The sequence below is a fragment of the Lagenorhynchus albirostris genome, chromosome 1 (assembly GCF_949774975.1).
Source record: "Lagenorhynchus albirostris chromosome 1, mLagAlb1.1, whole genome shotgun sequence".
Taxonomy (NCBI): domain Eukaryota; kingdom Metazoa; phylum Chordata; class Mammalia; order Artiodactyla; family Delphinidae; genus Lagenorhynchus; species Lagenorhynchus albirostris.
This window is the reverse complement of record NC_083095.1, coordinates 150,958,291-150,974,127: the sequence shown is the minus strand read 5'-3', so window position 1 is coordinate 150,974,127 and position 15,837 is coordinate 150,958,291. Positions and strand designations below refer to the sequence as shown.

Below are 15,837 nucleotides of genomic sequence, written 5' to 3'. Positions count from 1 at the left end.
CATTTCACCTTGTAAAGTATACAGTTAACTTGTTCAATTTCTTTTGTTCTTTTGTTTTTAGTTTATGTACAATAAAATTCACTTTTGGGGGGTGAACAGTCCTATGAGTTTGAGCACACGCATAGATTCTTAAAACCACCACCACTAAGACACAAAACCATTTCAACACCCAAAGAACTCCCACATGATACCCCTCTGTGGTCAGACCTTTTCCCTACTCCTAGCCCCTGGCAACTACTAACCTATTTTCTGTTCCTACAATTTTGCCCTTTCTAGAGTATCATATAAATAGAATCGTAGAGTAAATAACTTTGGAAACTGACTTCTTAGTGCAATGCATTTAAAATGCATTCAAGTTGATGCACATGTCAACAGTTTGCTCCTTTTTTATTGCTGAGTAGTATTCCACTGTATGGATGTACCACAGTTTGCATACATAGTCACCCAATGAGGGAGATCTGGGTTGTTTCTAGTTCGGGATGATTATAAATAATGCTGCTATAGGCACATTTGTGAAAAGATTTTTTTGAGTAAATATAAGTTTTCATTTCTCTAGGACAAAGAGCCAAAAGTGGGATTGCTGGCTCATACAGTAAATGTACATTTAACTTTGTAGGAGACTGCCAAACTGTTTCCTGGAGTGGCTGTATTATTTTGCATTCCCACCAGCAATGTATGAGATGTTGTTCTGCATCCTTGCCAGTGCTTGGTTGTTGTTGTTGCCTTTTTTTTTGCGGTACGCGGGCCTCTCACTGTTGTGGCCTCTCCCGTTGCGGAGCACAGGCTCCGGACGCACAGGCTGAGAGGCCATGGCTCACGGGCCCAGCTGCTCCGCGGCATGTGGGATCTTCCCGGACCGGGGCACGAACCCGTGTCCCCTGCATCGGCAGGTGGACTCTCAAGCACTGCGCCACCCAGGGAAGCCCAGTGCTTGGTATTTTTAGTTTTGGTCTTCCTAAAGGTGTGTAATGGCACGTTATTGTGGTTTTCAGGCATTTCCGTAAGTGTTCAAATTTGATTTAGTCTTCACTAGCACTGCTTGAACAATTTTGTACATCAGAAACTTCAGAAGCACATGGAAAGACTATAAAAACATTAAAGCTGGCGAGCTGCCTATTAAAGACAAAGATGCTAAGACCCAGAGAAGGGAAGGATATGCCTAAAGTCTCCGACCTGTGCTTTTCTAACAGTTCTTTCCAATCATGTGGCATGAACCAACTATCCAATTCCTGTACCCTCTTTAAACAGGACAAAGCAAAACCACACAAAATAAACTTTAAGCCCCACAAATAACTAATGAAATCTTTTCTGATACTGATTTATAAAGGTCAACCAGAATAATCATTCTGATCACAACACAGAAACAGCATGAGCTAGGTTTCCAAACATTAGATTCCCGAAAAGGTGCCCGTGTCCTGTATAATGGCAAATATTTTGATCTCTAGATCTCAGCAATGCAGAGGTTTCTGAGACGTTGTATTAATAAGAAAGGGACAAGGGACAAGTGTTTTTTCCCTTCATTTTAGAGTCCACGCTTTCTTTTGTATTTTACCTGGCAGGAGGGCCCCGGTCGTTACCTTGACAGGAAGCCAGTAATAGTGAGGGACATCATTCTTGCAGCTGATCACTGCCTTAATAGTTAAATTCAGTGGGTTTAAGAGAGCCCAAACTAGCAAACACCTCCTCACCATTCTTCCACGGGAGGAAGAACAGTTACTTGACAGGTCTGTGGGAGCAGGAACTGAGCGTGCCCCTGGCTCAGCGCTTCTCCTCAGGATCTGCTTGCCTGCGGGGGGGTGGGGAGGGTGACTTCTGGGTGCTCCCCTACATAACACAATAATCAAAGCTGGTGGACGCTGAAGGGCAGTCCTGTGATTGTCCAGCTCTTTCAGAAATAAAGTAGAAAGGATATGCAACCCCTTCTGGCAAGCGGTCTGAAGTCAGCCTTTCAATCTAGCTTTTGTCAGGAAAAAGGCAAACATTTTAAACTCTGTGTAACTCCTAAATCTTTCCATGATTTGCACTCAGGAGGGAAAGATGATGTTATTTATTGGACTCCAGGTATATGTTGCTTCATTAAATACGTGTGTGTGTGTGTGTGTGTGTGTGTGTACACATACATATATATTCACAATATCTAGTAGATGTCATTTGCCACAAGAATAATTACACAGGAAATCCCGTCTGAATAAGAGGAACATAAATAGATACTTACTACATCAGTGTTTTTTAAAAAGTAGAGCCCTTCCTTCAATGAACTCTCATATGGAGAGCCAGTAGATAAAATAAACAAGAGTGAAAATACTCTGGTTAAAAATGTGCAGGGTTTTCCAGAGCTCAGCCTGCTCTCGTGCTGCCCCCCAATTACTTCCCAGTCTTTTCCTTTCCTCCAACTTCGTGGACTCTCTAGAGAACTTGAGAAGACAATAAGGAAAACCCTGCTTTGATAATTAAAGATGAAAGAAGTATCCCAAGTTACTCTGCTACCCTCCTCATGAAGGTCAGGTCTCTTTCTACACACAGGAGATCAAGCCTGAAATCTGGGCCCATGGAAGGGCGACATGCCAACCTCTACTTTATTTTGTTTTTTTTGAATATTATTTTATTTATTTTTTATACAGCAGGTTCTTATTAGTTATCTATTTTATACATATTAGTGTATATATGTCAATCCCAATCTCCCAATTCATCCCACCACCACCACCGCCACTTTCCCCCCTTGGTGTCGATACGTTTGTCCTCTACATCTGTGTCTCTGTTTCTGCCCTGAAAACTGGTTCATCTGTACCATTTTTCTAGGTTCCACATATATGCGTTAATATACAATATTTGTTTTTCTCTTTCTGACTTGATTCACTCTGTATGACAGTCTCCAGATCCACCCACATCTCCACAAATGACCCAGTTTTGTTCCTTTTTATGGCTGAGTAATATTCCATTGTATACAAGTGCCACATCTGTTTTATCCACTCTTCTGTCAATGGGCATTTAAGTTGCTTCCATGACCTGGCTATTGTAAATAGTGCTGCAATGAACATTGGGGTGCATGTGTCTTTTTTTTTTTTTTTTTTTGCGGTACGCGGGCTCCGGACGCACAGGCCCAGTGGCCATGGCTCACGGACCCAGCCGCCCCGCGGCATGCGGGATCCTCCCAGACCGGGGCACGAACCCGCGTTCCCTGCATCGGCAGGCGGACCCTCAACCACTGCGCCACCAGGGAAGCCCTGCATGTGCCTTTTTGAGTTATGGTTTTCTCTGGGTATATGCCCAGTAGTGGGATTGCTGGGTCATTTGGTAACTCTATTTGTAGTTTTTTAAGGAACCTCCATACTGTTCTCCATAGTGGCTGTATCAATTTACATTCCCACCAACAGTGCAAGAGGATTCCCTTTTCTCCACACCTTCTCCAGCATTTGTTTGTAGATTTTCTGATGAAGCCCATTCTAACTGGTGTGAGGTGATACCTCACTGTAGTTTTGATTTGCATTTCTCTAATAATTAGTGATGTTGAGCAGCTCTTCACGTGCTTCTTGGCCATCTGTATGTCTTCTTTGGAGAAATATCTATTTAGGTCTTCTGCCCATTTTTTGATTGGCCACCCTCTACTTTAAATGAGAGCTGCCGACGACAACAGCAAGCTCTCTCTGGGGTCATTTCACTGCAAGAACAGGACTAACAGCTAAGCTGAAGAACCCAGGAGAGAGGCCACCGCGGTCACTCCGCTATAGTAACTGCAAGGTCTATTCAGCCACCGTGGCAGATGTGAAGACAATCGCCATATAAAAGCAGCCCCATCCAAAAACACAAGAATTCCAAGTTCAGAGACTGTGGGTCACTGAAGTTCTTACCATGCGAAGCTGCATCTGTTCCCAACACATTCCACTCCGCTGGCAGCTTCAGGTGCCTGAACGCCAGGGAAACCTTCTCATCAAGGGAATTCACATCCGTGGACGGGGGTCCTGACCGATCCAGGAAACGGGTGAAGTTCAGAGCCTGCTGATTTCCAGCACTGGTTGCCAGGAACTGGGCTGCATCGTAGGCCTCGTCCTGGATGAACCTGAAGTCTTCTTCCGCCACCACAAACACAGGCAGGCCCTCTTTGGAAGCACAGAGCAGCACCTTCACCGTCTCGCAGCAGTCATGACCTAAGGAAACACACGCAGCAAGGAAAACAGGATTAGAGCCCTCTCCTGAAAGGAGGACACTGCGGGGAGGGGGGGTGCTTCTCGGCTCTTCCTGCGTGACATACAAGCTCCCCTTCCTACAACAAACCTCTCCTTCCTCCGAGCTCTAACAGCAATCTTCCAAACTTCTTAAAACTCCATTTCCAACTCATTTTTACAATTGCTATTTGCAGATATGAATTGGTTCCCCTACCAAAGAACAAATAACTTTGTATTCCAGCTGCCACCGTGCCAGCAGCGTAGTGTTCGGTACTAACAGTCTCTGAAAATCTCAATATACACTGAACTACAGCGGTTCAATTTGAACAAATTAAAGAATGAAAGCTGAAGGACCTTGCAAGGCCTAGCGTACAATGGGAAGTCTAACCCCTCCCGAACTGCTCTGGATCCGAAAACCCAACAGGAAAAAAGTCACTCATACAGGTTACATGGCAGGAATTGTATAGATGCCCCAGAACCTGCCTCACTTTCACTACGATACAACTGAGCAAATGAGGAAGCACTTAGAAAAGTACAAAACGACTTGATTTTATTTTACTATTATGAAGCAATTCAAAGCCTAGAAAATAACTTTTGCTCTGAGATACACATTCTTTCCTGTAACGTAAAGAGAACTTCAATCAAGTCACCCAGGTCACCCAGGGATGACACAATGCTGTGGCTAGAAACCTGGTTGAGGAGAAGCAAGCATGCCAGAGACTGCAGTGCCCACTGTCGAGAGGGGCAGAGACCTCACGAGCTGCGACATTGGCAGCAAGCTACGTGTCACCTCAAAGAGCTCTGCTCAAGTAAGACCAGGAAGGTTTAACAGCAGTGTTCCCCGTGGGGAGGCCTTCCTGGAGAATCAGACTTTCTCTGGGTTTTCAGCCTCACAGAACTAAGTATTTCCAAGATATAGAATATTAATCAAGACACGTTTTTCCTCAACTTTCAGGCACTGATCTCAACTAGCTGGAACTATGCTCCTAACATCATCATTTCTTTCATAAGTATCTTTCTGATGAGAAAAAAGAAAAGGAAATGAAGTTGATGCTTCTGTTTGAGTTGCTCCCCCTGGTGCGCTGCCTGATAAACTGCAGGCACCTGAGGCCTGGGCTCCCCTGAGCCCACCGGCTCGCACTGACCGCTTCCCAGCAGCAGGGTGAGGAGGAGGGTCCCTGAATCTGGCTCTCCAGACCACGGGCACAGCCAACGAGGCTTCACACCTCACAGAACAAAGTAAGCTTTCTGCTGTCTTTGAAAGAGAAAACAATTATTTTTTTCCACATATACTTTTTCCCCAGGGGCCTCCTTAAGCCTTTACTTTGTGACAAAAGAAATCTCTCCCTGCTGTGTAATCTGAGGATGGTAACAAGCATCAATACTTACTAACCAAGAACCTACCACATACCAGGCATCTGACATGTCATTTTCTCTACACAACAAATTTATGAGGTGCATATTGTCCTCACATTACAGATAAGAAAACTGAGACTTCAAGAAGTAATTTGCCCAAGTTTACACACATGTGAAGAAGCAGAATCCATCATTCAAATTCAAGTCGGATGCCAAAGGTCATGGCCTATTATATCATGATGCAAAAGTTTTGTAACACATTGCTTATAAAGAGGGAGGGGTGACAGCTACATCCCTACCTGTGAGGAGCCCAACACTTGGAATGACAGGCCAGTATGACTATTAAGCAAGAGGAACGGGTCCATGAACCACCGAGATCAGTCTCCACACAAACGCATAACTCCACCAAGGTGCTCCCACTGCATTCCCAGTGGAATTCCTTCCATGAAGGCTGTGGGAAAGTGAAGCATCCTCTGGCATGCATGCGTGCACACATGTGCACGGCGGTGTGTATACACCCATGTTTGTATTTCAATTCAATAAATATGCTGAATTTATACGTCTACTATGTGAAATGAAATCAGAAAAAAGAATCTTAATCTTTCTTTGAAGGGCAGCCAGCCTAATTACATTAAGACAACAACATCAGGATAAACAAATCAACTGATTCAGGTAATAAAGGTTTGGGTGTTTTTCTGGCAGAAAGTAGTTTTTCTAAACTGTTCTGTAACATTTAACGACTAACATCTGGGGAATTCCCTGGCGGTCCAGTGGTTAGGACTCGGTGCTTTCACTGCTGGGGTCCAGGTTCAATCCTTGGTCGGGGAACTAAGATCCCGTGAGCTGTTCGGTGCAGCCAAAAATAACATGTGGACATCCACCAAGCCTAGCACACTGTAACCAGAAGCTAATCACAGTGAATCTGAGCTCTCCAGAGGTTTACAGTCTATTAGGTGGCAATCAACCAAGCTGCAGATCACTGCAAAATGGGGTGGGTTCTAAAGAAACACATACCATGCGACTCGCCAGAGAGGACCAGTGCATTTCACAGGTGAGCAAAAGAAAGGTGGCAGTCAAGAAGGACCTTTTCCATAGGCATCCTGCTCCCAACTCTCCAACTGCAGCGGTTCTTCACTGCAACCCTCAGAACTCAGATGCATAGTCCTATCCTATCCCTCCCTCCCTCTCTATCTATCACTTCTCTAATAATTTCTCTGTGCCAGGCACCATCCTCAGTGATTTCCTAATAAACAGTTCATTTAATTCTCATAACAACCCTAGCAGTAGGTACTATTATTATCCCCACTTGCCAGATGAGGAAATCAAGTCACAAAAATGTTAAGTAATTTGTCCAAGGTTATAAAGCTCCTAAGTGGCAGAATTAGAATCTGAACCCAAGTTTCCTTGCTCTCCTGTCTGCCCCTACACCCAAGATTCATGGAGACAAGAAGGCTTAAATGGGAAATAAAGGTACCATGGAAAAACTAACAGGAAAGGAAGGAAAACACTGTGCTCAAATCCTGACTATAAGACTCCTAAGTTGCATGACCTCGGATCATCTCTGCTTCTCCAGGCCTCAATTTCTTCGTGTACAGAATAAGGGCAGCCTCTGCAGGCTCTATGGCTTCCCCAGCTGTACAAACCTGTGGGTTTTACCAGGCAGAAGGTGGGGAGAGACAGAAACTTAGGAAGAGATTCCAGGAACAAGAAACAGTTTCAAAAACATAAAAATGGAAGCAGAGAGCAAGTTCAAGGGATGGAATAATTTCTGCAAAAGACAGTTTCAGGAAGATATTAACTAGGCTACACCTAGATGTTTCGTGTGAGGAGAGACCTGGGTTCAAACCTATTTTGTTACTTCCTAAGCTATGTGGCCTGAGGTAAATGACAACTTCTCTAACACTTTAAAATCTGGAGAGTATCTTAATCTCGTAAGTCAAGAGCTGTAATTTAGAAGACTCCTCTCAAATTCTGTAATACTATCACCCAAAACAACATATACAGGCTCATTTCACTTCCAATCAAACTAGACAGACAGACAGACACAGCAATACATATTTCAGTCAGGATAATTACTGTTGACCCTTTAACAAGATAGGTTTGAACTGCCTGGGTCCACTTATATGTGGATTTTTTTCTTCAATACTACATATATGTACTACTATATTTACGATCCATGGTTGGCTGAATCTCCGGATGCAAAACTATGGATACAGAGGGCCAACTAAGGGACTTGAGCATCTGCAGATTTTGGTATCCATGGGGGTCTTGGAACCAATCCCCTTGCAGATACTGACAGATGACTGTACTTTAAGAATGTTGTGGCTCTCATTCATGAATCTCACCAGTAATGATAGCATTTCCCATTTATTCAGGATTAAGCTCATTTTTAAATTCCTGACAGTCCTTTGAGGTAGATACGAATAAATGTCAATAAAAACTAAACTTACAGGTTTCACAATTCAATGATGAGAATGTGAATAATGTGGGATCCAAATTGAATTCTACCTTCAAAACTTAAACACACTCTGTCTTAGAAGAGATATAAACTAACCTACAATAATGACATCCACTGCCCCACCCATCCAAACAGTTATTTCTTACTCGTCTCCTTCCCCAAGCCTGTGCAGAGGTGTCTGAGACACCTGAGAGCTTGAGCCAGAAAGCGAGTCACACCATTGCTAAAAGTCAACATCATCGCTGCTCTGTAAAATCACCTCCTGTATATACACAGGGTCCAGGCCATAGTCCAGATCTTCAACTTCATCTCACACTCTCCTGCACAGGCGCACACGCACGCACGCACACGGCCAAAAGCCATGGTGAAGCAATACCACCTTAACTCAAAACTGGAAAGTGCAGGCGTAATACATCTACACAGAAATCTATCTGAAATTGCAAAAATGACTTTACTTGGCTAGGGTGGGGTGGGGAAAACCAAGAGGGAGAAACAGAAGGTGGTTTAGGGGTGTGTATGTCTGAGCACATGTGCACACACCTGTGTGTGCACATGTGCTTAGCAGCATAAGCACGCATAATTCTTTCTGCTGCTTTAGCAGAATCTCTTAGAAGGTGGATGGGTGGATGGGCAAACTATCATCTGCTCTATTTATGTAGAACTAAAACAAAACCGTGTATTAGAGAAGGTAGAATGTCAGCAAAGGCCATGAAATAGATATCTAGGAGAAGCCATCCAATTGTTAGCCCAATATTTTCCCTTTAGACATGAACTCACAATCTGAAGGAGAAACTATGAATCATCCTAAGTAAAATGTGCCATAAATCTGGAATTTGTTTGGTATGATTATAGGCTTCTTTTTCCAAAGAAAAACTGAGGGTTAAAAGAGTGAAGAACTGAGGGTTTCCTGGCTCAGTCTTTATTAAACTTTCAGTAAATTGGAAGAATTACTACTGAGCTCGAGCAAAGTGCCTCCCCTACCGTCTGGAAAACCACCTCGCAAGGCTGGCAGGGCCACTGTCTCATATTCACGTTTTCTATTAGGCTCAAATGGTTCACAAGATCAGTTTTTAATCCCTATGACCTTTCAGATAAAGCATCTAGAAAAAAAAATCAACATTTTTCAAAAACAAAGGTTATGTAATATGGACCCATTAATAAAACTGAAGTCACTGCATCTGTACACATAAAATCTCTTACTACCATAAATTAGCTCTAAAGACACAACTGTTTTCAGGGGCCATTAGTCTTATGACTGCCTTTGTACACACAAAATACAAAGTATTAACGATGTCTACATCTTCAGGGCAAAAACATGGGGATGGGAAACTATATCCAATTCGACATAATAACCACAATTAACTTCTTTTTACATGAAGACAGAAGCTGCAGCATAAAGAAGAGTAACAAGGTTTGCAGCTGGTTCCGTGGTGTTTTTCCTTCCATTCAATTTCCTGGTAACAAAAAAAGAAAATAAAAATCACAAGTCCTTTTAAAAGGGGAAGTTCTGAAAATTTTACTGAGCTGCTTCTGAGGGAAATACCCACAGAGGATTGAGACAGGGGAAGAAGAGAGATGAACTGTTAAGGAACATGGCCTAAACCTCAATTCCATTTTTTAAAATTGACTTCTGAATATATGCTACAATCAGGTCCGAGCTGATTACAACAGAAGTATGAAGTAAATTTGGGGGTGGGAGAGATGGAACCCTTACTGAGTGAATTGTAAGAGGTACTGAAGTATGCTGACAACTAGCTGTAGAGTCAGAAGATACCAGGTTTAAGTCTCACCTCCACTGCAAACAGGCTGGGTCAACCTGAAAAAGTCACTCGACCTTGAAGTCTATTTGCTTGTGCACAAAAATGGGAACATCACCAACCTTCCAGGTTATTTAAAAAAAAAAAAAAATCAGAGATGGCTGTACACAAAGCAGACACCTGGCATAAACAGGCATCTAAACCTGGTACTTATTATCAGTATTAGCTATTAAAATCCTCCTATTCAGGTGACTCAAGGAAAAGAGATGCCTATTACTCTATCAAGAGCTTCTGCATAAGCCCAACACAGCAAATGCTGCCCCTGACACTGCAGAACTGAAGAAACAAAGGGAAGGAGGAAGAATCCGAACAACCAGGAGCACCTAGATGGGAAACAAAAATGTAACTGCTGATGGTCCTCTTAAAAGCATCTAATCCAAACGTCTTTAAGCTCACACATCAGGAGGTGTGTGCTCCTGAGGTTGGAGAGCTTTTCCGCAGGCTCCTTATCACTACATGAAGCACCCATATCCATGGAAACGAAACAGTGCTGCAGATAAACAGAACTGCTGAAGCATGACCCAAGAATTACTTCATTTCCTATTAGGCTAAAAGTGGCACACATCCCATCCCGGCCTTCTCTTTAGAGAAGGAAACAATTGGGACTTTGTTTCACCAGCTATCCAAAAAGGAACCCTGCAAGTGCTTGCTGGGCCAACCAAGTCCAGGCCCACTCAGTCATTTCCTACCAGAAGGCTGCATTTGTAGCCAAGGTGGAAAATATAAAAATTATATCTTTTACTACTTCATTTTGGCATCAAAAGTATTTAAAAATTTGGTGTCTTTTTCTTCCCTTTGAAGTAGCTATACAGGGTTGAAGGAAATTTTCAGTCTTCAGACCCACACTCTAACAGGAATAGGATTATGTGCAGAAGTATGTACCTACTGCTAGTTTTCGGTGGTCTAATGGTAGATGTGCAAATTTGGGATAGGTATCAAAGATACATCTGGGGGGAGAAAGGGGCTAATTAACACTAAAAATGTGATGTGCTATATAATCCAGCTTATTACTCTAAGGCAGTGCTTTTCAACCTTTTATTCATTGTCATCCCCCAAAGAGCCTTTTTAAACATTTCTATTTGCCACAACCATCCTATGAAACTTTAATACCACAGATATACCATATATTTGTATATGTGCATCTGTGCTCTCTATATGAAGAGTTAAGTTTTTTTTAACTCCCCTAAGAACCAATTCTCACCCCCTTGGGGGGATATTGGCCCCAGCGCAACAATGTGTGCTCCATTCTAGTGCTGTGTTCATAGTTCCAAGGTGATGAAGTATCCACACAGGCATCAATTACAACAGGACAGCAGACAGCAGATACACTTCCCTTCAACTAGTCCTCAGTTTGTTTTTCCAGGATAGCCACTATATATACTGACTAGCACTGGGACAGTAATTTAAGCCTTTTAAGATATAAAATCATGTCTGTCTAGAGACAGCCTTGTAGTAGGAGTATCTTAGGATAGTAATTTAGGATAACTCATTACTTTGGCAGAGAGAGAGGGCACCAGGATTCTCTGATTGTGCCAGTTAAAAGCCTAGAACTTCTTTTCAAATGTGTTATTCAATTTGGCAACCTCTGGACGTCCACTGATAGAAACAGAGTCTTGGTTCACAAGAACTGAGAGACACACAACTTAACTGCAGGACTACTTGTTGAGACCTGGGGCTGTAAGCACTGGTTTTTAATTAAGCCACAAAAGACTTCTGATCATGGTAAATGTACTTTTCCCTTTCTTTTTAATAACTAATCTACTTTATATAGTACCTTCCCTTTGATTAAGTGAGAAAGAAAAGAAAGATACGAAACAGCAGAGTCAAATTCTGGGTCAGTGAATGCTGGGAAAAAAAAAAAGATTTCATTTTATGATAGATTCTGCATCAAAGCCTTTCACAAAAGTAGTATGAGCATCCACTAAACATCCTGTCTCATTTTCCATTCTGCAATTACTGTCTGCTTGGTCGAAATTCACATTTAAGTAATAAAAATGAATCCATGGCAGTGCCTCGCATCTCCCAAGAATTACCTTCCAAGGATACTCTGATTTCTTTATATTACTTACCAGTCCTATAGTCTTTTAAAGAAAACATGTTGGCTTCATCCCTCAAGGAAAATCACTGTTTTGTTAAAATGGGATTTGGGGTTGGATTTGTTTTATATGAAGAGAAAAGAATGGAGATATTTTACTTTCATTTATTACAAACGCCAACACCTTTTGTCTGTAGAGATATATTTTCATTTCAGGATGTATTTCACAGCAAATTATATTCTTAAACCAGCCAATTCATAGGTATTTTGAATGTGGTATTTTATTATAACGCTTGTTTGTCTTTGTTTAGTGTTCATTAGCACAAAGATAGTTTATTTTCAAAAGAGAGGACATTATTTCCAAAGTCTTCAATATGTTTTTATTAAAAATTACTATATTCAATATGTTAAAAATAACATGTGCACTTTTAAAACATTCAAACAATTTAAAGGCAGATAAAGCCTCCAAAGGCTCCAACTAACTGTCCCCTAAGATGCTACTACTCTTAACATAATTTCATTTTTAAAGAAGGAGGATTGTATCACGTCTACAGCCTTTCTGTAGTGTTAAGGTAAGAGAAGATCACTTTACAATTTCTTTATAACTAAACATACATACACAATTCATTGTAAGCTTCTCATCAGAAAACAAGCAAAAGAGTGAGAAAATGTGAAAAAAGGAAAATAGACTGTAATCTCGGTATCTGAAGTCAAAGAGGTTTTTTTCCAGGAGACTATTAAGAAATGTCTCATCTCCCTACCCCCCCAAATTATAAAAGGTTACAGACTAACATCAAGGAGTAGCTGTCTGTGAAGGTCAATCAATCATCTGGTTTTAGTGAAAACTAAAATAGTACAAAACACTGACAGTGAAACACGCAGAGAAAGAACTCAAAGAAAAATCTGAGCCAGCAATCTGGATGAAGCATGACATTCAAAGCAAGATCAAGACACAAAGCCCTTTTTCTGCCCATTGTCAGCAAAATGGCTAGGACCTGAGGAGCTAGCCCCACACAGGAGCAGAAAGGGCGCAGGTACATCCCTCCCGGTCGCAGCTGCTGCAAACAGACCGTGCACGTTTACCCAGTAACTGGGATGCACAAAGCAATACAGACTTTCCACGAAGAATCTTGACTAATCTGACACTGCCCTCCACAGACAGGAAATTTGAGGCTATCAATATGGCTAACCGATGCACTGAAATCATCAGACGTGCCTCTGGAAAGAGAACACAGACCCCTGACCCAGGCCAAGAATTCAACTCAAGAAGCCAGAGTTGCAGTTTTCAAAAGAAAGGGTGTGTGTGTGTGTGTGTGTGTGTGTGTGTGTGTGTGTGTGTGTGTGTGTGTGTGTGTGTGTGTGTGTGTGTGTGTGTGTGTGTGTGTGTGTGTGTGTGTGTGTGTGTGTGTGTGTGTGTGTGTGTGTGTGTGTGTGTGTGTGTGTGTGTGTGTGTACACATGCACGTACATATGCACAACCGTTCTAGAAGGGTGCTTCCGAGTGGTAGGAATTCACAGAAAAAGCCTTCTTAGCATATACCGGTGAACATAACAGACACAAATCCTTGCCCTCGGGAAGCTGACACTGCAGTAGAGGCAAGTAGAAAATAAATAATATATATAATGTGTCCAAAGTTGATAAGTGCAGTGGAGAAAAGTAAAGCAGGGAAGGGGAACAGGGAGCGTGGAGAGGAGGCAGTTGTATATTTTTACAAGGTGGACAGGAAAGGCCTCACTGAGAAGGTGATATCTGAGTAAAGACCTCAAGGAAAGTACAGAACAAGCCAAAGAAATCTCCCAAAGCAGATTTAAGGCAGTTTAATTCTAGATGAAACTATTAACTCCATGATATAAACAAGCAATTCAAAACTAACTTAACCCCCGAAAGTCTCCCTATCTCTACCCACCCCTCCACAACAATTACTGGGCCAATCTGGACAGCAGCTGAAGAAGACAAGTGAACAGAAAAATGACACGTGTGACGACCAGAGCAGCAAGATCCACTCAGGAATCTCCTTTGTTTCAACAGTTAACAGAGGTTCTACTTCACCAAGGAGGGAGGCTCACTGGGACCCGTGCATGTATCACAGTCTCACATGCTGCCTTACTCTTTGTTCAGCCTGCTTGAACAAGAGGGCCTTTTAGGGACTCTAATCCTTTGTCACCTCTCTTGTGATTAGGGGCCTCAGGCAGCAGGCTGACTGAATTCAGGTGAGTAGCAGAACATTCAGGCCAATTGGGGGCAAAGGGGACAAGTTGTAAGAATATGGTAAATAGTTTGAGGGGAGGAGAGCTGATTAGTGAAAAATTAGGAGAAACCAGGTACTGTGATTCCAGGCCCCAAGCAAATGGGTCAGGAATGATTACTGAGGATTCAGATCAGATTAGAGGGAAAGAGCAGAATACAATGCCCATTCTGGTTGGCTGGAGTCAACAGGTCTAGGGCACTCAGAGTCAGTCAGTACCAAAGGACACCCAGAGATGGGTGGGGCTGGAAAAGAGGGGGGCCTGAAACAGACTGAAGAAGTGTTAGACCAAAGGCAAGAGAAGAAATGGGAACTAAAGTTCCAAAACAGTAGGCTGGGGACAGTGTACAAGGATGTGGTACAAACCCAGAGCTCTTGGCTGTCATCCAAGTACCGTGGGTCTGTGAACCCAAGGAGAGTAACTGCTTGCAGTCCACACTAATTTAAGTACCTCGTCATTGAAGGTATACGAGCCACTAGGCACATCCCTCTCCACCAGGAGGCTGGACTCTGCTGGTACCTGTGACTGAGGACGGCAGTGAGGGCACAGGGCTATGTCCTTGTAATAGCCAGCCTTCCTCGAACATTCTCATGTCTACTTGCACGCTTTCTCGCTCTCTCTATATATATATACGCACACACAAACACATACACACACATACACATACACAAACTTAAACTGTTAAAGCACCTCTAAACCAGGAAAAGAATAAGTCTATAAAAATTACCTCCATTCCCTTCCTAATAAGAGCCCAGTCAGGGACTGACTGATTCTACCTAGCTGAGGGTCTGTTTCTCACAGTCACCCACACATAAGAAATGTTTAGCAGTGGTGACACTGGATGGCACCTGCTGGAGCAGACGTCAAGTTCCAGATCAGCCTCTCTGACATGATATACTTCACAGGAAACAAGACTAGAGCTTTAAGTTACAAAGAAGGATACTTAATACTCTTTAGGGAAAACGTCAGTACCTATGCTGAACTCCTAGCTAAATTTCCTATCCCTAAAAGTTTGGGGGGAATATACATAGAAATTGCCAAGAATCTTTAAATCCTGTATTTTCAAAATCACTTTTGTCGAGTAGGAGGATAAATACAGCGTTCAACTGTCATAATCTCAGTTCTTGAATGCGGTTTAACTTCCAGGATCTGGTAGGCATCAGACATGAAGATAATGTATGGAAAATAGCACAGCAGCAACCAAAAACTGACAATCTGATCTAATACCAGCAAGACCAGACACTGAAAGTGCTTGATAAACTAATACTTTTTTTACACCATCTATTTCAACAAAGTGGAATCAGAGTTACATAAAATCACTGGTTACAGGAAATGTTTCAATAAGAACTAAATCCATTTTATTCTCTAAAGGCAAATGGTTCAACTGTCAACTGTCAACATTTTTAGGGGTTCCCCCTAAATGTGCCCTCTTTTGTATTCTGATGAAAATTAACCAATTATTAACTTTGAAGCAAGGTCAATTAAAGAAAGAAGAAGCTCATTTCCAAACACGAATCAATACACCTTCAGATACCTGGGGTCAGTCAAAAGACAGTCAAAGTTATCAGCCGCTTCTGGTGGAAACAGCAATGACTTAATGACTTTATAAAGAATTTTTTAAAGTAAACATTTTCCTTTTAATTCTGTTAAATGGATAAATGCAATAGTGATTAAGTATTCATTTCACCATGAACTATAATCTGTTAATTTGGGGAAGCTTTGGCTTTTACAGAAGGTTTTTAGTCTTTCCCTCAGGGATACT

The 15,837-nt window shown here is 42.2% G+C and overlaps 1 protein-coding gene across 3 annotated transcripts in view; it reads right to left on the bottom strand.

Annotated features, from left to right (window-relative positions):
* Window positions 1-15,837, bottom strand: part of AKAP13 (A-kinase anchoring protein 13) — a 338,516-nt gene that overhangs the window by 191,022 nt on the left and 131,657 nt on the right. For all 3 annotated transcript variants that reach the window (XM_060156069.1, XM_060156077.1, XM_060156080.1), the window contains exon 4: window positions 3,849-4,145. In XM_060156069.1, the coding sequence (XP_060012052.1) occupies window positions 3,849-4,145 (297 nt within the window). The remainder of the gene's footprint in view (window positions 1-3,848; window positions 4,146-15,837) is intronic.